General features: G+C 46.6%; 2 protein-coding genes across 2 annotated transcripts in view; one reads left to right on the forward strand and one right to left on the reverse strand.

Moving 5' to 3' along the window:
- The window catches only part of LOC144150034 (sulfotransferase 1B1-like), a 55057-nt gene extending 52267 nt beyond the window's left edge, over positions 1 to 2790 (forward strand). The window contains exon 2 of the mRNA XM_077681830.1: positions 1351 to 2790. Coding sequence (XP_077537956.1) covers positions 1351 to 2025 — 675 coding nt within the window. The 3' untranslated portion in view covers positions 2026 to 2790. The remainder of the gene's footprint in view (positions 1 to 1350) is intronic.
- Positions 2791 to 13791: 11001 nt separating this feature from the next.
- On the reverse strand, positions 13792 to 23988 carry LOC144150036 (ubiquitin-like protein NEDD8). Its single transcript, XM_077681833.1, has 5 exons — positions 23778 to 23988; positions 23184 to 23201; positions 23044 to 23073; positions 19266 to 19348; positions 13792 to 14045 (listed from the first exon to the last, which is right to left on the reverse strand). Exons 1-5 carry the CDS (start codon positions 23793 to 23795, stop codon positions 13937 to 13939), a joined length of 258 nt encoding a protein of 85 aa, XP_077537959.1. The 5' UTR covers positions 23796 to 23988; the 3' UTR covers positions 13792 to 13936.
- Positions 23989 to 24015: the final 27 nt, after the last annotated feature.

Here is a 24015-nt window from a genome sequence, read left to right on the forward strand (position 1 = left end):
CCCTGTACCCTGACGGAGAGCTCCAGTACGAAAGCTTCTTCATTACGTCTCCGTCGCCGTTTTTCGACGTGACGGTGCCGTGAGGGAGAAGGTGACAGCTGTGTGAATGAGGCCTAATACTGTCACCGTGAATGGCGCTAAGTGAAAATGGGCAAGTTTCCACCTAACCCGCCTCAGCTACCCCTTCAACCCCACTCCCGAAACCTTGTGCACCCTCCCCCCCACAACCCGCGCTGCCATTGAAGTACTCCCAATACCGAAGCACATGCACCCCATCTACAACAAGGGGCGCCGCACACACCGCACACGATTACTGCTTAAACGTTACGGCACAGACCCCAACGCCTACTACACAGACGCCGCCCTATACAGCCCACACCCTGCACACGTCATCGCAATCATACACTCAACAGGCAACACCACCACTATAGCCACCATACGCACCACATCTATTCACATTGCGGAGGAGGCGGCCATTGCACTCACCATTGCACACACGCCTGCTACGCACATCACCATCGTGATTGATTCCCAATTCGCCGTCGCTACGCCATGGGTCGTATCACCAACCTCTCCCTGTCCATCCTCACCCAGCGACCCACACTACCGGACTACCGGACACCCGTCTCGTATGGATCCCAGGGCATTCACCTCTTCCCGGGAATGAGGTGGCTCACGCCACTGCCCGCACCTTAACCTACCGGGCATTGCCGGAGGGGATGAACCACCCACCACCCCCAGGCACCCCTACCCTCCAGCCTTTACCCCCCCCCCCCCACACGCCGATATACTATCCCACTACCGTCAGTTCCGCCGCCACTACCCACCACTTCACTTCTTCCTTCCCATCGCGGACACTCGGATCTGGCGCCGCCTACAGAGCGACACTTTCTGTAACCACCAACATCTACACCGCATATCTCCGACCACCTACTCCCTAAGCTGCACACACTACAACTCCCGATTGACAGCGCTCCATTTGGTATGGCAGGGCCCTACTAACCATTCACCCCCCACCCCCCACCCAACCTACGACCAGTGGGAGTGCATGCTGCTCAAGGACCAAGGACCCAGCTGCATGGTCCAACGGGCTAGGTCAGCGGCCGTGGCACGTGTCCTACCGGACTAGGATGGCCGCCCTTGACCGTCTTCTTTAACGCCCTATTTACCTTCACCCAATTTTCAGAAATAAATGTTTACTCTCTCTCTCTCTCTTTCCACATGGCGCTGCTCGCCGTGATATTACTAATTCATCTATAGCAAAGCCGTCAATGTCACCTGTTTGTTAAAACGTTTTACAGCGTCTCAGCCATGTCGCAACAACATTCACACGCACGTTCTTACTTGCAGGCCGGCAGAAAAGCCGTCGAAGAGCTCGCCGAGCCACGCATAATAAAACACCACCTTCCCTTCTCGCTGGCGCCGTACCATCCCCAGGCGCGGAACGTGGTGATCGTGCGCAATCCGTTCGACTGCCTCGTCTCCTTCTACCACCACTCCGCGGCCGACCCGCACATGGGCATGCAGCCGGGTGCCACGTTCGACGAGTTCTTCGAGGAGTTCCTCGCGGGACGCGTTCCTTTCGGTTCGTACTTCGACAACGTCCTCTCCTGGTACGCTCGGCGCAATGACCCCAACGTGTTCTTCTTCTACTACGAGACGCTAAAGGAGCGCCCCGCAAGCGTGGTTCTCGAAATCGCCGAGTTCCTCGACCCAGCCATCGCCGAGCGGCTTCGGCACAGCGAGGCGACTCTGCGGTTCATCGTCGACAAGACGTCGTTCAAGAGTCTCAAGGAGAGTGCCGAAGGAGCGTCAGGCGGCTCTGGCGAGAGCGTAACCAACGGAAGGCCCTCTCGCGAGGAGGACATATTTGAAAATCTCGCGAAGAAGTTCTTTCGCAAGGGTGAAGTCGGCGATTTCAAGGGGCATCTAAGGCCAGAACAGCAGCGACGCCTGCGACAGGTGTGCGAAGAGCGGTTGAAGGGAACGGACATGTTGCGTGTGTGGAAGAAGTGGCTCGAGTGATCTGTCTGGGCCGTGAAGACAGCTACCGGTGGCTTTCGAGATCTGCTTTTACTACTATTGCAAAAACGTAAAGAGCATGTGTGCAGCTTCAGAGAAGGCTTGTCCTCTTCGAGGCAAATCGTGACAACAAAAGTGCATTTTGTGCTAGAGAGACTTGGGCAGCCCATGTGGACTAGTGTATACTTCCTGCCTTTTGTAACCCGCTGTTCCCTTGTATGTGTAAACATTTACAGGCCTCATGCCTCACTAATGTGCGAGTCTGACTACGACAATGAGGAACTTTCGTAGATCTTAAGGATGGGGCAGAGATACTAAAGAGTTATCATTTGTAGGTTAGCCCGGTTGGGAGCGAAAAGTAAGATAAGCAACAGCCCTCGTATGCCGGCTGTTGTTCTTTTGTTGTCCTTGCAGTTCTTTGCTGTTCTCCTAAGTTGTCTTGGGTCCCCTGCGCATTCCTTATGTACTCTATCTTAAGGTGTCCCACACAGCCTTGAAGCAAGAAATACCGGTAAGGCATCGAAAAATAATTGGTGGCGTTTAAAACTGAAGGTTTCAACACGCCTGCAGTGAATGTGTATGAAATTTCAGTGGACTTGCGCCAGGAAACAAATCACAGATTTAGCAGGGCACCTGTGACTGATAACGTCGCTTTTTTGTGATAACGTCACGTTCAGCGATTACGTACTACGCCACGTGACGTATTTTGCTCACTCCTACGTCTCACGTTCTCAACATGTCCCCTCGTTTCCATTATCAAATTGTAAATTTGCTTACTTGATGTTTAATAAACATGCTTAAGGATGTCCTCAAAACGGGCAAAGCGTATTACCACATATACGCTGAATGTCACGCCAGCAAACCATAGAAGATACTCGCTCGGCTTCTGCCGGAAGTGGCACTGCAGACCAAAAATATTGCACCCACTCATTCACGTGCATTTATCACCACAACGTACCCTGCCCCATTTACCAAGTCGCTAATTACCATAGAGTTTCATTGTAAGAAACTCTATGGCTAATTACCTCACGTGATTATATTTATAGCCCGAGAGACGTTGATAGCGACGTCACGAGTTTACGCTTTCTACCCCTCGCAACATACCTGACTTCATCCTCGTTTCGTTGCTAGTCCGTCGGAAGGCAAGTAGCTGCTTTAAAGCGAAGCTTTCGTGTTCTTACTGATGGCGTCTGTAACGCGAAAACGGGTAAAGTGGAAGACAAAAACGCTTCCGGTGGCCGGATTCGAACCTGGGTCCCTCAAGTATGAAGCCAGAGTCTATCTGATTGCTCCATTTCGACATGGCCGAAGCGGTTTGGATTTGTGGAGGGGTGCATGGATGTGCAAAATTAGACAGAAAAATCGCACACCCCGCCGTGTAAATACGACGATGACACGTCACGAGAAAGCTTCGCGTTCAACCATCTTTGTCGTTAGACAGCGGGGTGCCTGATTTTTTTTACTGTGAAACCACTATTTTTTTTTACCAACCTGCAGTGCTCCCGATTGTATGAAGCCTCTTCTGAGCAAGTAAAAAATCGAAAACGCTGCTGCGGCGGGAGTCTAACCTTGGTCCTCGAGTTCTCGGTTACAAAGCTTTCCCGGCTGGACGTCGCCGCAAGCAAAGCGTCGGGCGTGACGTCTGCGTAGCGTGTTCTCCATATCTCCGTTTAAAATGTATAATTTTTTAATGAATTGCACAGAATAGAAAAAACTAAGATAGCGCATGCTGCACTATACTGATGTAGCCTTCCTTTGTAGAACATGTAGCTTCCCGATGTAAACCCGACGGGCCCACCTATAACAGATGATTACATGTCTAAAAGGCAGCTTTCCCTTCAGCAAACCTTAATATGCTTCAACGAAATAGTCAGAACAAGCACAACAAAAAACTTCAGTGACCTCCCACTGTGCGAAGAAAAATGACCAGCGAAGATGAGGTGCGTAATGTTAATCATAGCAGCTAATTGTCGTATAATTTGTTTTTGGATAGTTCCGGTAAAACAACAGTTACAGCCGTTTCCTGCAACACACTCCTCCCTGAGACGGCCATGTATTGAAAGCAGACATTAATTCTGTAACGTCTAAAACTTCACTGTGAAATAATCACAAATGAAACACGCCCACTGGTAGAGCCGTATTATAGCGGCTAATGGCCATGTGATCTCTTTTGGTGTAGTTTGGATAACACAATAGTAGCAGCCGTTTTCTGTAATCCTAGTCCCTCCATAGATGGTCATGCTTCACTGTGCAACGCACAATGTGGAAAAGCCAGCTTGTGAAGAGCAAGCTTACACCTGATGATGATGATTGATGATTGCTATTGGTTTCCCCTTTGAAGCGGGGTGTTGACATGTCATCTTACCAAAAAGGACTAATATACCCATGTTTTACACTCTTGGTTTTTAATACTAGCGCTGCTTAGGGCAGGCACTAAAGCTTATTAGGCCCGAAATACTTTTTTTTCCCTGTTACAGGTGGTAACTGCTACAGGTGGTAACCGATCTACCTAAAGTCAGTTTCACCTCTAAACACAAATGCACTGCTAGGAAGACATCCTTTCAGGGGCAGTACAAACCGTCTTGTGTCAATGTATTCTCTAGGATCTGTTTTTTTTTTTTTCTCCTCCTAGACTGGAAAGCGGTTTTGTAGCGTAAGCTACACTGGCCGAGGTTGAGCAGTTTCGCGTGGACCTTGAAGGGCCATGCTGCGCAAGCGCGAGGAGCATCGGATTGGATTGGATTAGATTTAGATTGGAATTGGATTGGATTGGATTAAATTGGATTGGAAATCCAACCCAATTGGAGTACGAGTACGTGTAGAGAGAGAGGAATAAACGTTTAATAAAAACGAGCAAATTTGGTGCTAGATGGCAGAGGCACCAGCCCTGTGGGGGGCATCCTTAGTCCGGAATGCCCTGGTCCTGGCTGGCTGCCCGGGCTCTAGCGACGACTTCTTGTTGCGCCGCAAGGACCGAGCTGGTCAGCCGGTCCACCCACTGCTCGTAAGTAGGGTTGGGGATTGAAGATAAAGACGGGGATTGCTGGCATTCCCATACCAGGTGGTATAGGGTGCCAGGGGATGGGCAGTAGGCACAGGTCGCGTAGTATTGGGTAGGGTACATTTTGTGGAGGAGTGTACGGTGAGGGTAAGAGTTAGTTTGGGTCTGCACATTCGCCGGTCTGCACATTCCAGAGGAGTGACGTCATAGGCGCGGCAGACGCACTAGCGCCGGCGCGTGCCCAGCTGTGCGCCTCCGTTGCGCAGTAGCCAAGTCTGACGCTGCGCCGGAGCCGCTTGATAGTCGTTTCGCGTGGCTCCTGGAGAGCCGTGCTGCGCGTGCGCGAGGAGCAGTGACTGGACTGGATTGGATTGGAAATCGTTTTAGCAGCAGTAAGCATGATAATCAGCTAATCCTAGACAACCAGGAAAGCTTAGAAAAACCAGCTGAACCTTAGCTCACGCTATGTATATCCTGGCTTATCCCAAGCAACCACGGAGGTCCGTGGGACGTCCGAAATACAGCCGAACAGCCAAGGCCCATTTTGGGCGGCCGCTGTGCGTCCATGTTTGGATGTTTTCGGACGCACAGAGGACATCCGGAAACGGATGCAAGTCCGAATGACATCCGCCTGTGGGCGTACAAAGTTACCATAAAGCATAAAATAATGGCCTAAATTGAATATAAAAGCAAAAAACAAAAAAAAGCTGCTTTGCTTTTCAATTAAAAAGATCTTGTACATCGGCACTGTACACGACTTGTATATGGAAAGTTTCATCTGCATATTTCTAAAATTAAGCCTAATATTTTTTTTAATTTATTGAAGCACCTCACCGACTCCAATGATGATCTCTTTGGGGAAGCATATAAGAATTGAGAACCGCTAAGGAAACACGTGAAGCAAGTTCACTGTGCTCATGTATGCCTCTCTGCCCGGTAGTGCTTGGTCTTGTGCGGTGTGGTATTCGTTGTAGGAACATATAATCTTCTCGTTATGCGATTCTGGAAACTTTTACTGAACATCCAAAATACGTCCAATTTCGGACGTCCAACTGGACGTAGTGCCCCACAGACGTCCCACAGACGTGCATGGTACGTCCATCGGCGCTGAAACGGACGTCGTACGGACGTTTGTTAAAGGCGGAATGGACGTACGTTGGACGGCCGACGGACGTCCGGTGGGTGCTTGGGAGCCGAGCTGAGCCACTGCTAATTTTTTTTTTCTGTACGAGAAACCTGCTCCTGAGAGAGTGTGACACAACACCGGCACAGACGTACTGCCGTCAGGGCCAGCACTAGAACAGTTCCGCTGTATATCGCAGGCTAATGGGTCCACTTCACTGGTCATGTTAAAGCTGGGGGCAGGCAGAACAAGGACGTTTATCCTCAAATAATAACGAGAAAGAGGCAAAACAAAAAAGAAGAAATCGGTAATGAATTAGCTTTAATTAGCCTTGCCCAAAAAGTGGTTGAACATAAATGTTCTGACAAAAACTAAAGCCTAGCTGACTATTGGTTTGGGTGAATTTACGGGTGAGAAATTATTTGTAGGGTCTTTCGATGGTGGAGGCTGCTCAGATGCGGCAGTAATAGTAAAAAGATGTTCATGCTTCGGATCATCGACCAACTCGCAAAGTTCAATCTTCTTTATCAAACAAGGCGCAACATGAAAATCAGTATCTGGTTTTCATTGAAGTAATATTAGACTTCTGAAGACCATTTTAGCTTTGAAGTGGCACCGCACTTGTCTAGGACAGCTTTGCGATGCTCGCCGACGCGAGTTCACTTTGGCGCACAGAGGCTGAAAAGTGCCCTGCCGGACTAATCTCTTTCTTTTCTTTTTTTCTTTTTTTTTTTTTTTGCTTTGTTTATCCTACAAAGTACACATTGGGGCTACGACGTGGCCTAGGTGAGAAGGTTCCTCGAGTAAGCAGGTGAGTTGCCGCCATCTGAACGGCTGAACACGGGTGCTGCCGATTTCACCTGTCGCTTTCAAAGGGGAAGGAGGCGGGCACGATATTTTTTTTTTTGCCTTTCAAACGGATGCCGCAAGTATGACTTCAGGCTTCAGGCTTCAGAGAACTAGCCACTCCACTTAAAAGAAAACTGGCAGTAAGAGGTGGCAAAACGGACCAAAGAGTCTACGACTACGGGAGTCAACAAATGCTCTGAACGCAGACCCACAAGCACCTAGCCAGAGTTGCAAAATGCTGGGGAAGGGGCACGGAGGGGGTAGCGCTTGTTGATGCTGATGGTCTCTCTGGCCTTTTGTAGTGAACACGGCGAAGGCTTGTGAGGGCGGAACAGATCATCATAATCATGGGAACCTTGTTCCTTGCAGTTGGGGCCTAGCAAAGATGTGCGGAAAAAGGAAATATATTACGACTCCTAACAGCACATTCTGACCAGAGGGTTTCGCAGCTGCATAAGCCGGCCTTTCAAACACATTTGACACAGTCCTTAGGTGGCTCAGTACCTGCCGTTAGGCGAGAGGTTCGCTTGGAAAAAAACAGGCGTAGCTGAGCTGGAAATTTGCAACCAATTGTAAAATTAGCAATTCTGTACACCAGTTGTGTTTTAGTACCCAATTGAAACCTATTGGGCCGAACCAATTGCTTCCAACAAGTTGCGGCCTCAATGAACTTTCTGGAAATTTTCTCGTCCCCAATGTCAGCACAACATAAGCAAGCACGAATGGAACAGAGGGGCTGAGGAAGACAGAGGAAGGGTGGGGGTGTAGGGGTAGCAATCTCAGTCTTGTGTGGTGGGGGGAGGGGTGGGAGGAGGGGGTTATATTTCTTTTTGCACCCCCCTGGCTACGCCCATCCTTGATTTTCATTGACTGGGTTTGCTGAAGACCAGATATTTTCGATGTCATTCAAGAAGCGGGGCACACTGGTCTGACTGTTTCGCCACACATCCTTCCACGGTTTTAACTCTTCCTAATAAAAATCTGAACTGGGAAACAGGAAACTGTAGATATTTAAGAAAATCTGCAATAGTTAAAGATTGTGGCAAAATTTATAACTACATAGTTTCCCAAGGCTGGTATAGCCCTTTGAGTACCTATGATGTATGGCCTTTGGCCTTCAACCGATGATACGGTCCATCCACCAGTTTAAACTGGGGTATTCTAAGCTCACCACTGTTCACACGATACGGCATGATAGAAAAAACAGGCTTGAAGAGTGCCCGTTGGCAAAAGAACGTGGTTAAAACATTGTATTACATGATTATAACACGCACGACGATGTTGTTCTGGTTGACAACCAGAAGGACATGCAGGCACTCACTACTCCTAGCTATTCGTGGCCTGGAAGCCACAGACGCCAACCTTAACTCCAGCACAGGAAAATCACAGGCGATGGTTTTTTATCACAAAACGCGACAAAAGTGCCGCTCAAAACCAAAAATTCATCTGTACCTACGAACAAGCACCACGAAGCCCCTTCCCTCACAACTTATCCCACTCTACACACCCTCTATGATCACAAATGTTTTGCAGTTTGGATAGATGACAAAATACTGCTCAAAAACTTGCAAAGAACACTAAGGTTTTAAGGAAGATAAAAGACAGGTAAAATTAATCCCTGAGGAATAAATACAGCCTACAAAGAATGCAAAAGGTGCAAGGAACCTGGAAAGGTGCAACAGTGCTAGGGCTGCATCACATTTGCAACAGGGGCTCTACACTCTGTGTATAAGTAGACGCTTCACTGTGCCTAGAAGTGAACCAAAGAATGACGGGCATTAGGCACTCTGCCAAAGCACTGAACAAGGCAGCGGAGGGAGATATGAACTGAGTGTTATTTTCAGTCAGAGCATAGTACGATACATTTTGAAAATTGAGTACGTACTAAACTGCAACGTCAATAAAATGACAAAGACAGCCTGAAAGAAAGGGCTTGTGAAAGCACGGACAGGCCCAATACTGTCGTTGCACTAAGGAGAGATTAAAAAATATGAATCACGGTAGATAAGCTAGGTAAAAGTGTTCACAAGTGCAACTTTAAGGGGAACTGACCCACGGGCAAGGAAGGAAAGCGGCACCAGCGCCTGCTATCAACCGAAAAGGTCTTACAAAGAGAGCACCTATTTACCTGCCCAAGGCCCAACTCTCATGCACGTGTAATCACTGCTTGTGTGCACAGGTCCTAAGTGAAAACACTCCCTAATTCTCTCCCCTTTCGTTTTATTTTCCTAACACATTTGTTTGGGGGGGACCCTTCGAAATGTCAAGAACGCCCAGTGATGGTTGATTGACTCATTGAAAACACCTCATCGGATGTGAAACACTTCAGCAAGCTCTCTTGTAGCTCAATCGCCATGCTCAGAAAGTGCTTGTGTGTCTGAAAAGCATGGTTTGCAACAGCAGCCAGCACAGTGCAGAGCCATATGTATGTATGGCCTTCATTCAAGGAGGAGTGGTGCTCCGCTAAGCATATGGACAGTGCAGTGCATACAGCAACCAGTTATGTACGGCCACAGAACATGAGAATGCCATACACAACTTTCGTCTTACACAGAACAGACATCTGTGCTCAACAGCACAACCATGTAACAGTACCATGTGAGGAAACGTTGCCACTGGCATCCAGCCTGTCACTCCCCACAGTGCAGAAGAGTGAGAGGCAGAACCCCCAGCAAAATCCCCGTTTACACCTTGAAATTTCTTGAACGTAAGCTCCATTATTCTGCTCAACATCTATGCTGGATTATGTGCCCCAATCTAGCAAACCACTCCACAGTTTCCCTTCATTCCATTCAAAGCTAGGCAAGTCGTGTTATGAGGTAATCATGAAATCGAGTCAATTTCGTGCAACTAAGCCTTAACGCCCAGTTCATTCGGCTAGAGAATGTCGATTTCCTGGCTCCATGTTACAGGCCATCTACAACTGTCACAAATGAAAGGGTTTGCTCATCGCAGGCAGAACGTGGGCAGAAGTAATCAAGTGGCCATCATACCGTATGCACACGAGATGTCTCACAGGTTGACAAAAACGGCTGACAGATTCGATGATGATGATGATCGTTGGATGTTTTTGGCGCAAGGCTAGCTAGGGCAAAGAGCTGCAAACAAAAGTGATTACCACAAAAAAGTAGGCACTGAACCGTGTAAGCCAGACAAATAGTAAAATCAATAAAAGGCAATGGTGATGGCTGGTGTAGAGGGCCAGTTTTGATGATGCATGATAGGAAATGCGGTTTAAGAACTTTACATCTGACAAATACTTAAAAACTCGTTTCACAGAAACCATGGCATCGTCACCCAAAAACAACGATGGGAGTAGCGGAATGTGTTGTCTTTAGAGTTCTGTGAAGTGCATGTGTTGTGTTGTGTCGAGACTTGCAGATTCTGGCTAAAGGGGCTCCTTTCTGCCAGGAGCAAGCTCATATAGCTTACACGCTATGATGATGGCAAGGATTGGACCAAAAGTGCAGGCTGTAGAAAGTATGTGAAAAAAGAAGTACTGAAGCTCGATCAGGTTGGAAGTACGAGCAAAAAATGACCGGATGTTTGGTAAGCAGAAACAAAACAATTTGGCACATTGTGCTAGAATGCGATAGTGCCCACTGAAATTTGCGCCTGAAATGCCTACCCCATATAAAATTTACAGGAAACCTTAAGCACTCGGTAAGATGCAGTGATTGCAAAAGCTTTCGTGTTCCATCACCAAACATTTCCTCCGATTATTATTAATACCTTCACGCCTTTTTTTTTCTCTCTCCATCACATGACTTAGCACATACAGGCCGAGTTCACGTCACCAAGCAAAGGCGACATTTAGTGGGGAATGTAATTTAAGTACACGTCTGCAACGCGTGTTTTTACTTCAAAGGCGTCAACGCATTCTCCAGGTCCTCCTTTAGCCAGGTTGACTCTCATCAAGCTGTGGTAGTGGTGGTATTGAGATTGTGTGCTACTAGTGTTTCAGCATCACATTCTGGAGCTCCCCAATTCGAGTCTCAATAACAATGATAACAATTTCGCTGCAAACTTCAAACCAATAATGGAGATATCAGGGAAAATAGATGAACCAGCGGCAACTACCCCACCACTTTCTGGCTAGGCCTCTAAGATGTCGCAGGGTCTTGTTTGTGTGATAAGCAGCCGCCGACCAAAGCTACCAGCAAGAAACATCACTGGGGGATTGTAGTGGGGGGGGGCACTAGTTCTGTAGAGTCGTATCACTTGAATGCTAACGAGAAGTCCATGATGGCCAGCACAAACGAAAACACAGGACAAGAAGTAGGAACGACCAACACAAGTGCTTATCAATGTGTTAACAAGCAGTTAACACAATGATAAGTTATGTTCTTAGCGCTCCCTCTACAACTTCACTGCTAATGCCGTGCAGTGCAAAATTTGAAAGTTTGTGTTATCATTGGCTGAATAATCAAAACACAAGATGTTAATAGCTGCAACGTCTGTATCTTGCGATCCTCAGTTTGTGCACCTCCTACTACTTTGGAGGAAGACCGAGGGGAAGGGGGGTGGCATGTAAGGAAAATAAAGACAGCATATCTCCATTTTACCAAACCCCATTTAGTGAAAATTCAATACAACCTGTACCATACAGTGAGAGCGCCACACGGGTTGTTGGGGACAGCTTGAGATGGTTATCGGCCAATGAATTCGTCATTTTCAGATGGCAGACTCCATACAACCCCAATGGTGGTAAGCTTCAAAGATAGGACACATTTACTTGAGTGTTTACCACGAAAGCCCAGGGTTTTTTCTACAAGCGCAGATGGCATGTACACACTATGGAAATTGTCTCGAAAAAAAGCTGCATCTTGGGCCCGGTGCTTCAGTTGGCACCTTCAAAAGCAGCAACTGCCACCATTAATTGCAACAAACTTTAAAAACATGCCCTCTAAGTTTAGTTTTTTGTTGTTTGCTTGAGATATTTGACTAATCTCACCAATGTATGTTTAAATATACACAATTCAACCTAACATACTCAGAAATAAAGCTCTAAATGTTAAATCTATCAGCACAAAGGTAAATAATGATTGCTTAGGGTGGTGTGCATAGTCTCACCCTACCTCTGCATTGTGGCCAAGAAAGTAGCAAAAATATTAACTTTCCAACACAAGAATGTAGCCAAAAGCTCTTAAATAGCTTCAGAGCCACAAAAGAAGCGCCAAAAGTAGCAGTTTCAGTGCAAATTTCCCGACTGCACATTTTTCAATGTGATGAAACATTGGTTTCCAACCACTGGTGTCCTGGGGACCCCTCGTGGGACTGCGAAAGTGGCGAGGGTGAAATATGTCAATCAGCACCATACTGTCGAACATTCTGCTCTAGCAGTTAAAGTCACCCATACAAGTATTCTATGCCTGCCTTTTCCACAGACGTGAAATGTGCATAAAAAGTTGACCTTAAAGAGTGCTCTGCAGAGAAGCCAAATGCTTGCGCTATGCAGAAAAGCCCTTTATTTTTTTTTTCTTTTGCAGAGTAGGTAAGGTTTGGCAAAAAAGATTTAAAAAACTGGAAGAGTTTCATGGAGGCCTTTGTGGACACTGTGAAGTGTTTTTGCAGACCCCCCTTCGAGAACCACTGCTTGAAAGAAGGCATGCCAAATTTAAACAAGTACGCGCATGCCTATCTTGAGCAGCGTGCAACTTAACCCGCTTTTTTACTGGACACTGCTGTGTTATGTAAGCACGCACATAGCCAACGTTGCCAGTGGGAAAGTGCAGCCATGATTACACGCATCTTGGACACACTGCGATCCTGCAATACAACATTTTCAGCCAGATTCACTACTACAATAGTCAACCATTTCGTTTTTAACCAATCTACTGATTATTCAAATTATACAAATATGGTGTAACGGTTTATAATACTTTGAATGGTTATTGATTACTCTGTAGATGCCACATTTACCATCATTAATTTGTAAAAGGCCACCAAGTAGGGCTAGTTGGTTTAGAGTCATGATTCAAAGAAACCGCGCAACGTAAATAAAGACAACACAAGGTGCAACAATGCTGTGTTATCGTTTTCGTTCTGTTTTCTTTGTTTGCATTTCTCTTTTTTTTACATCAAGAATCACTCATTTGATTTTTTAGTCCAAGTTGCGCGGTGCAACCCGTATAAGAGCCATCGACCAGGAATGGGCCACGGACTCTTCAAAGACAAGTGCTACAACCCCTCACGGGTTTGTTTTGGTTCAGTGACATGAAAGTCACTGTTGACTGAACAAGATGAAACACTCCGTCTCCATATTCATTTCAAAGTACCGTTAAGAGAAGCAATTATACCTATTCTGCAAGGAAAATTAACGCCACACTTCCAATTTATTACAGGAGAGATATTTTTAAGAGATATTACAGGAGAGATTCTTACTCTGAATATTTTTGACAAGCTGCTGTGCAAGTGAATAAGAAAGCAGTAAAACATCTGACAGCTACATCAACATCTTGAATTTCAGAAACTCAAAGCAGTCAAAAAATATATATTGCTCAAATATAGCCTGGCTGGTGCCACTCATCGTATGAAAGAGATGAGCGCAAACCGCTCATTAATGTTCACTTCACTATGTATATGCCTTACTTCACTACAATGAGCTTAGCTTGAAATTCCTTTCAAACTATTACGAGCTTGTCGGCAAGCGAGTGGCTATACCGAAGACCTTGTGAGCTTGTAGAATGGTTCGTAGAAATGTAGAAATGTAGAACGCCACAGAATGGTTCCGGTTGTGTAACGACCATGACGATGCGGGGATGTAACTAGAGTCCAAACTTCCCCAAACATTGCGTTCCTTAAAACAGCATGGCAGGCTTAATTTATTAATGACCCTATTGAAGTTACAAAAAAAATTTGGGTTTGCCGCACACAGCGGCTGCTGGCGTCGGCGGGGTTGGGGGTGTGACGAGCTTGCGGCCTTGACAGCAGTCTCTCTCTCACTCTCGACGACACACGGGCCGTCCCCGACCACCACGCAGTGCAAGCACCAGGTGGAGGACCGAGCCGCCGGTCACCTTGTAGTCGGCGGCCGTCTTGTCGTCGTTCCTGGAGAGGCAAGGAAACGAAGAGTCAGTTCTCAAGACTTCCGAAAGAGCTGGTAGGAGCACGGAATACAACAGCATACCAGCAATATTCTAATGTGGGATTGTAATGCGTAGGTATGTTTACTCAAGAAAATTTGAAAAAATATGTAGGTAACCCTACCTATAGTGCTGTTTGCTGACAGTAGAGAGTTTTAGCACAGCGGGAGCTAGCGTTTTGCGTGCGCAAAATATTGCGCTTGCGCGCCGCAAACGTTTCCTACCAACCCTGCTCAGCTTTAGCTCAGAATCGTCGCTAGCGCCATCAAGGATATCAACAACTAACTATAATTTCGCAAGCCAACCAGGCCATACAAACGCGACCCAAGTTAAACAACGTTATCGCCCACACCGGCGGTGTTCGGTACGGCTTGGCACAGCGATACAGTGAAGTACAGTCTAGTATGCTGTGCGACTGCAGGTACCTGTCACTTTCAGCAATGCGAGATCGTCGGTGAAGGCGAGGCACACACACACAGAACCATTCTGGCCAGCAGCGGCCAGCGGGGGCAGGCCGCCTCGAGCAAACAGGTTTCGCGAGATTAGCGCCAGCTGCATACGGCCCGCAACGCCACAAAGTACTGCCCGCAAACTCTGGAAAATTGCGTGCACCCGCATAACACAAACCCTCCTTTTGCAGACTGCGCATGCGCACTAGGGCGCGCGCAAGGAATAGCGCGCGCTATACGCTAGCTCCCGCTATACTAAAACTCTATATTACAATTTAGGGGATTAAGGGGGCACATGGGTCTGGTCAAAAACTATTTTTAGAGTTATGGTAAAAAAATTGCAGGAGGACACATGTAGTGTTTCATTCTGATTGTAAATACAAAATTTGTTTCACCGTAAAACGACTACACTCTAATTTATTCGGACTTTTATATTTACTTTTCGACAGCTTTTGAAAAAGAACTGCTGGAGTGATGCAGCTGAACAAGGTACCCGTGAACTGTGCAGACTGTGCAGAAGTCAAGAAGTGACAATATCATTTCATCTGGTCTGTAGCAGAAGTTACGACTGTTTGAAAGTTGGAAAAGGCAAAAACGGTTTTTCTGGCTACCACACTAGCAAAAAAAAAAAACTGCAAAACACTGCATTTGAAAGAGCAACAAGCACAACACACGACTCGTGAAAAACTGTTTACAAAACCAAAAACTGTTTTCCCAACCCAAACCAAAGAAAAGAGAACAGCCATACCAGAAGCCAATCAATGGTGCCCTTCAACACGCGTCTTGGGAGGTGCAATTAGCATTGTGGATCGCACAGCAGAGCTGTCCCTATGTTTCCATGGCTAATGAGTTATGTGCATTGTGTTGGAAAGTGCGAGATGGGATTGCTAACCACTGTGTGGCAGGACATCGTCACTGGACCAGGATATCTGTGAGAGTAAAAATCCTTTGCGTCGCAAACTTAAATTTTAAAAAAATTGTGCGCTGTCGGAATTTAAAAAAGGATCACTTCAAAATACAACATCCGCATGGCAGCAGCACCTGCACCGAACAAGATCAGCTAAGACTGCCTGCCCGTAGAAAGGCTAGACAAGCATCGCCAAAAATTGAACAGCCTTCATTTCAAGGCGCCAACATTTTCCATGCTTAACCACAGTTGTCTACTTGCCTATGGAGACACTCAAGTGAGAAGGCACTTGATAAAGAAAAAGAAGGAACAACCCATTGCACACATTTGCACACTACTTCGAAGCCCAAAACAGCTCCGCACAGCTTTAGCGTCAAGGCAGCATGGAAGAAAAAATTTAGGGGGCGGTATCACATCAAGACTGCTTTGTCCTGTTTTGTTTTGACCCCTACGATATTGTCACATGCCCAGCCAGAGGATCCCAAACTATGCTAAAAAAAATATTCCTACACCAAAAAAAAAAAAAGCCAACAAAAGCAATCTGGGAACGCAGTTCTGCATGCTTCCTGACCGCTCTTACGGCGTCAGCGACGGCAGCAGCATATCACCACTGTCGCCTGCGAACACGTCAGGCACAAGTGAATTTTATTGTTGCCATGTTTAAACGTGATACTCGCACAGTGAGAAGTTGGTTTCGCCTTGCAGCGCATACAACAAATGCAGCTTCGTTTCGTATACGTCGCAGAAACATCTGCCTGGGGGTGTGATTATCCCCATACCTGACAACCCTTTGTGCATTTTAAGGGAATATAAGCCACGCAAAAATGTTGAGCACATTGCAGGGCTCTGCATCGTTAAATATATGCTTACTCAAGCCTACAAGAACCAAAGAAAGTTAATGAAACCACGGAATAATCAATGGTCTCCAAGTCGGGGCAAAACAGAACACCTCATGCAAAAATGAAAAAAAAAAAAAAAAAACAGTGCAGCTTCAGGAAAGCTAAAAACGTTCGTCTAAACTTAAGCCAGGTAGGACTCACCAGACCCAACTAGACGCGAAATGCACTGCTATTCCGCCGGACATTGGATGATGGGGGGGTGGGGGACGCTTAACTAATTGTGTCCGAATGCGGAACAAAATCAAGGAATGACAGTTTTAGTAATCCCACACACAAGCTGCGCGTTCACTTTACTTTTGTTTTTCGACTTCAACAAACAGTCGATCGCTCGACGGACGCATTCTTTGAAGAACATCGTAGGCAGTAAACAAACGATAAAAGGTGTTGTCGGAAGAGTGTGGTATCTGATAAGACCATCTGATTTTAGATTGTGTTAGTTTCTGCAGGCTCCCCGTGTCGTATGGTGATGTTTCGAAGAAGCGTTTAGTCGCAGACGGGCTGACTCTATTCGCGGCTGTTCGCGGCGGATAAATGTAGCAGATGAATGTTTGCGAGCGCTCACGTCAGAACAAGACGACCAAGCATTCAATTCTTTGTCAGGTGCAGATCCTCGGGTATAATTTTGTGTTACCCACTGTACTTTTTTCGTAGAATGTTCGTGAAATTTATGCCACATTGCTTGCCCGACGTAGTCATAATACACAAGGTATGATTTTGGCAAGCGTAACTGATGGGCTGTCAGGTATGATTGCTCTGCTAGATTATGTAAGCGTACAAAACAGATTTACACCGCAGTGTATAGCTGTGGCTTGAGCATCCGAAGGATGATTGATTGATTGTAGGGTTTAACGCGCCGACGCAACGCAGGCGATGAGGCGCGCCGTAGTGGAGGGCTCCGGAATAATTTTGACCACCTGGGGATCTTTATCGTGCGCCGAAATCTCGTACACACGGGCATTTTTGCTTTTCGCCTCCATCAGAGCATCCGAAGGAACACTGCTTACGGAGACACTATAAGTAAATTTCAGGGCAGTGGAAGTACAATCACTTATACAGACCAAATGTAGCACACTAAGATCGTGTGAGAAACGTTTACACTCTCTAAACACACCACATTTCCAAACAGAGTGAGTGCACCACATTAATATGTATTTGCAATGCATACAAAGGGTGAATGGGCTCAGTCATGAACATGTCGCAAAAGCAACGGTTACAACGGCCGGAGACTGCTGCGGCTGCTTTCGAAACGGGCCGCTAGGGAGATTTCAGTGGCGCCCCTACAGGCAGCGCTCGAGGGGTATATTGAACCTGTTTACATCGAATTATCCTTTATATGGAACTATTTCTGGGCACAGTACATTTACAATGAGAATATATAGCAAAAACTATGCTTATATCGAACGAACATACCAGCGACAACCGATATATCAAGCTCGAAATGCCGCAGAAGTGGCGTTCCCTCGGGGCGGGGGAGAAATTCCGCCAGCACAACCCTCAAACTGGTATAGCTCGGCCGCTCATGGCCAGTGGGCGGCTCTTTCCCCTCCGTCACCTCGCTCTCCCTATCGTGACTGTGCCATCGTGCCATGTAGAGCGATCCGTCGACACCCCCCTTGCAAAAAATAATCCCAACCCACCCCGCCATGCTTTTTTTTTTACATTGTTTGTTGCGTCGTTCGCGGTTTGTGGGCTTTTTTGGGAAGTGTAGCTGTGGTGGCTATTGTCACTAGACAAAGTCTTATTTCCCGGCTCTAGCTAGCGCGAAGCGGCCAAATTTGCCTTTCGCCGTGAAACTGGCAATCATAAATCAAGTCGAACTGGTGGGAAGTTGGATGTTCCTGCAGTGCACGAGATTCCTGAAAACACATTGTCGAAGTAGGTTCTAGGCTGATGTTACTAACAAAACCGCCCGAAATTGCTTCAAATCTGCCGCTGGTGTGTGCCAGTAATGACTTGGAAAATCCTGAGGAGTGCAACAAAGCCACCGCTGGTGATGCCGAAGTGTGGAGCGGGCCGTCAGAATTTCTGGACACCGTTGCACGATCAACAGTCGACGAGGTTTCGAGTGTGGATGATGGCGTCACGACCACTGAAGAGTTTGTAAGACCGCATTGCCAAAATGTACCAAGCGCACGTGAAAGCGGGCGCAACGAGGAAAGCAACAATGACGATCCTTTGCTCACAACCTCCGAAGTGATTGGTGCACTCGCGCTAGTCCGGCGCTTCTTCACAAATGTGAAAGGTTGTGGCCCCAGCTGCTCCAACCCTTTAGACAATGTGGAGAAGTGCGTACCGCCTCGGACAGCGAGGTTGTTCAAGTGGAAGATACAGGACTATTTCGTACGAAAGTAAGGCAGGCTCACCAATAAAGTGTTTTTATAAATGGTATGTCTTTAATGACATCCAGTTCCTTAACTTACTTATATCAAACTAATAGGTGTTTTTTCGCAAGTTCGACATAACCTGTACCAACAAAGCTACGACGCTGCACTGACCGAGCCCATGGTCTAGCATGCTACGGTCCATCATTCTAGGGTGCAGTGTCCCATCCGGTGTCCTGCCATAAATAGGCCCTACGCTGGCTACCAGCCAGCTCTGTATGTGCTGACTATTTACTACACCCACACTAATAAACATTCCAAGATACAGCCCCTAGACAAGTCCACAAGATTCACACCAATAGCCAATTAGATATGTAATGCCAGCTTCCTGTACTGAGTTTTTAGCACCACTGTTTTCGCAGTAGAGAGGTGCATAACGTGCCGTCCATTGACTTCAGGGTAGCCCCTTTTCAGATAGAACAGTAACCGTTCTTTTTACGAGTGCTTCTCAGCTTACTTCAGGCCAACGTGAACTTGACGACACTGGGCTCTGAGGGCAAGCGCAGCAGCAGAGCCAATGTTCGGCCCCCGAGGACGACGCACACTCACATCTGCTTGCCGCTGAAGATCAACCGCTGCTGCGCCGGCGGGATCCCTTCTTTCTCTTCCACCCGCTCCTTGATCCGCTCCACCTGCAGCAAGGACGAGGAGGAGTCGCAAAAGGGGGCCACCATAGACGCACAGTGCGGTGATCAAAAGGTTCACTCGGGGTCGCAAACATTCGTAGGGAACGGGAGGAGTTTGGGGGGCATGCAACATTTTGAAGCCAAAAGCCTTGGGTGTCTCATTGGCTTTCCCTCGGAGCAAGGGAAAAATCTAGAAAAATCTGGAAAAATCTAGAAAAAGCTAGAAAGAGTGCAAAAAAAGGCCATTCGTTTTATTTATAACAGCTTTGGACGCACTTCAATTACGGAACTTTCAACTCAAGCTAGTCTACCAACACTAACAGAAAGAAACCGCTTATCTACACTAAAATTTCTATATCAACTAGTAAAGGGATATTACAAGACAGACATTTCTGAAGTTCTTTCATTTTCGTCCGGATATGCAACTCGACAAAGGCATGAGCGCACAATAACACCTTATGCAACCCGTAACAACTGCTTTAAATATTCCTTCTTTCCACAAACTATAAATGACTGGAACAAACTAACCAACACCGAAGTTTTACAGCCATCCTTACATTGTTTTCTTCTAGCCTCAACAACAGTGTTTAAACTAGCATGCCAATTAATCTCTGTCCCCACAAACGTTGGAATTTTTTGTATATTTTGAGTTGTTTTGTGCATACTTTTGTTTGTGTTTTTTATCTGCCTGCTTTGAAAATTTGTTTGTTTGCATATTGAGCAATCATGTAATTCATGTAACCCACTCTGCGAAAATCCCTAGTAGGGATTGCACTATTCATAAATAAAAATAAATAAATAAATAAACGCGAAAAGAAAGTGACCATAGCAGTGGTCATTCCCAACGATGACACGATTGGTACCAAAATGGCCGTCACCGTAAAGAGAAAATACACTGGGTTCGTGTGGGATTTGAAACTAGGCCGCCAGATTAGCAGCAGCCAGGTACGCTAATCCCAGTGCTAACCTGACACCCTGGCAACAGGTGGCTAGGCTTCCACCTTCAAAAAACATAAGCAGAACCAAATGCCTGAGGAATTTGGTTTTCTAACTAGACGTCATGGCCAATGGTTATTTTCAATGTGAATAAGCTCCACAAAAGAGCGCTACAGAACAACAGATGTTTCTTATGGATGTATGAATGCTTAGACGTGCACAGCTGGCATTCAAGGAATGCGTGGGTTTGCTTATGCCCGCTTTCCTGGCAACAAGCCGCACACTAATATACCGCCAGAAAAAGTTCACTCTGACTGCATTAGGTAACAACACAACAATGAGGGGGAGCCACAAAACTACCCCCCAACCCACAAAGAAATTAGCTGGGGCTCATACAGTGATGAAAACCGTCAATCAGGTGGGGTTGGGGAAAGAATAGAAATATTTCAAGAAGTAGAACTTTGAAGGGGACTACATCACTGCCATTGGAGGTATCAACATAACAATGAATAACCACTCGGGCATCAAGGCAACCACAGATTGGCCACATCATCATGTCAACGACAAGCATACAAACAAGCATACAAAAAAAAATCTATTCAAGGCTTGCGTAAGGTGTGAAAAGCATATATCAGCTTAACCGGCATTAGATTACTCTCCGTGAAGGGCATTTGATTCATCTTGTTTCATGGCTCATTATCACTAAAGGATAAAATCTATTCCCATAGACTTTCCAACCCCTCCTATCCTACTGTATTCCAAACTCCAAGTTCACAGCATGGTCTGACTACAGTGTGCAAAAAACAACCGACATGGCAGGTGCATGCAGGTTTGCGGCATAACTTTTTCTCAGTCCTGGGCCGAAGTTTTTTTTGTTGCAGTGTCTAGTCGCACCAATTCGGCAACAGAGAGTGTATTACCACCACTAGAACTAATGCTTTCTGCCTCAACTAGATATGGTATAGCTTCAGGAATCGCACTAACAAAAGAGCCAAAATTCGCCTTTGGCTGCAGCAGGCGTCTGCGAAGCTTGATCTGGGAAGCCTGACAGCAGTTTGATTAACATGAAAGGCTTTTCCACTGAGCCTGACAGAGTGGAAGTCACAACACTTACTTTTTAACAAGGCCAATCATGTCTCCGTAGAGCTCACGCACTGCTTCAAGGTAAGGTACAGCACATAACCATTTAACATACGAATAAGAGCAAGCTGCAATGATGCCTGTTTCCAGAAGCCAGATTCAATTACCATACTTTTTGCTGTATAGGTGACGGGTTTTTTTCTGAAATTTCCGTAGGTGCGACTTATCCACCAGTGCAACTTATGTGCGGAATACCTTTGGCAGCCGCGCGTTGTCTACGCTCGAAAAGGTGCCTGTGTGCTGCGTGATGTCAGCGCACGTTAAGAGACACAGCTCTATGGCCTAATGAATGAATCATTTGTTAGCGAGTCGGAGGAAGAAGGCTTTGATGGCTTTGCCTAAACGCCCACTGTAAATAAATTCCATCTGTGTGTATCAATAAGCCATTTTTCAGAAGTTAGTTCTGTCTAGACTTTGGACGGTAGATGCACTGCTTACCGGGGGATGCGTTCAGAGGCGGCGGCCGCCGCAACCATGTACTTTCGCCGCACTTTCTAACGAACTGATCCTTTATGAGTTTACCTTATTAAAAAGCGTGTTTTGTGCGCCAGTGGGTCTTATACACCGGTGCGACTTATATACGTTTTTTTCTGGAAAAAGTGCCGTATTGAGGGGGGTGCGACTTATACAAAAGTGCGACTTATAGACCAAAAAATACGGTAGAGTAAGCGCATAAGAATGACAGCCACAACTGTCTCTCCAAGCTGCCTGCTTCGATACCATTTTCATAGTTGCAAAGCCGCCGCCCATGGAAGCGCCTTTCCCGAGTAGGCAGCCATCTACAACTTTACCCCTCCCAGCTAGCATACGTTTGCATGTGGCGTCAGTTCCTCGCTGATACAATGTTTGTTAACATAGGTACAGCAGTTGTAGCAGTTTTAAAAGTGACGGCCACAAACCCCTTTCAACACCCCCCAGTGGCCACGTGACCATCTTGAACGGCACCTTGCACAATGCAATTTCGGAAAGCTAAGCTAAACAAAAGGACAGCAGCCAAGGAAAGGTTTGAGTGGCCTTCCATTAAACCAACCAAAGGTGTGCATTTCTAGTTAACAGACCTTTGCTCAGATCTCTTGCGCACTTGTGTTTTGTTCTAAATGTGCCGCACATATCCTTTGCATTGAAAAATATTGGCCCAAATGAAACCGGTCCTCGATGCCACACATGACAATGCGCATGCCTGTACATATATCATTTCCCAAAAGCTTAAATCTTAAAATCTACCTGTGTTAACAACAGAAAATTTGCCAGAGCTTGCTAAGATATGCTTTGCACACAGCATGTTTACAGTACAGTTGCCTTGCAAAACTGTGGCGGTAGCACACGTACGTGCCCAGATTAAATTTCTTCCACGTACAGAAACTAGACATAGCATGTTTTTGTGGCAAAGTAAAGAGATATCACCAACACAAAAAAATAACTGGACACCCAGGTCCGAAGTGCTTCAAACCAACACCCTGCCACCCCCCAATTGATAAGACTGTCAACTGTAAGAGCTTCTAAAGTAATCAATAGGTGCTATTGTTTTTCCAAATTTGGCGTGGAGGGTGGGGGGTTGAGTTGCGTGTCGAGGTAAAGGAGGTTTTTGTTTGGTAGGAGGGTGAGGTATGTTGTGATCGACTTACCCTGTCGGTGGGTTCAATGTCGATTTCGATCTGAAAACAAAGCAAAACACACCGTTAACCCCGTAAACTACTGCAAAGAGTACGTCGGGTAAAGCCATTTAAAGAGAGGCATTCGAAGTGTACTGTATTTTCAAACTTACCTCCTTGCCCGTGAGGGTCTGGGGAGCCACAAATGTGCATGAAAGAAAAGACAGGCAACACCGGTTAGCCGCAAAAGGCACGGAAATGCACAGTACGAGGCGGAAAAAACACAACGGACACGAAAACTAGCTGCCGAAAGCCGTAATTGTCGTTGGAAGCACGGGTGTTCGAAAGCCGGGGTAGTAGAGGCACGTCGAAGTGAAGGGACGTGTCCATAACGCGCGTGCATTGAACACACGGGCGTTCCCTCGTACACAGGGAGTTCTCATATTTTCACAAAATAACAGAACCTCTTCGTGGTCGGAACAGGCTGGGACAAACGGTTATAGGAACGAGAATTGACGGAGGCCAAGACGTGACGGGGGAGGCAGGCAGCATGATTGGCGAGTCAAAAATGAGTGCGAACACCACGAGAGACTCATTAGAGTAGACTCTGAGAATTGCGCGACTAGCGCAGTTAGTTACACAAGATTCCTGCAGTGAATCACGAGCATACCATCGAATGGAAGGCCATTCATACTTGTTGTATGGCGCTCATCACACTTGGCGATTCTATTGGCCACGCTTAGCCGTCGCTTTGAAACGAAGCTCACCTTCACTTTGATGAGCATCTCTGCTGGGGATGGAGACGAAGAAAACACCGACAGTAGAGGCTAGCGCTGAGCCCTTTGTAAACAACGCCGACGAATCTACCAGGCCTCTCAGATCAGCTAGAGACCGGCGAACGCATGAGTCGAGGCGGTGAAGCTGGCGTTCGGCGTTCGCTCGAATGTAAAGCCGAATGTGAAGAGAGAGCGGAAAGACGGGAAAGATGCGGAAAGCGTGAACGTG

This window comes from Haemaphysalis longicornis, unplaced genomic scaffold, assembly GCF_048455015.1.
Source record: "Haemaphysalis longicornis isolate Haplotype H1 unplaced genomic scaffold, Haemaphysalis longicornis Haplotype H1 scaffold_8, whole genome shotgun sequence".
NCBI classification, from domain to species: Eukaryota; Metazoa; Arthropoda; class Arachnida; order Ixodida; family Ixodidae; genus Haemaphysalis; species Haemaphysalis longicornis.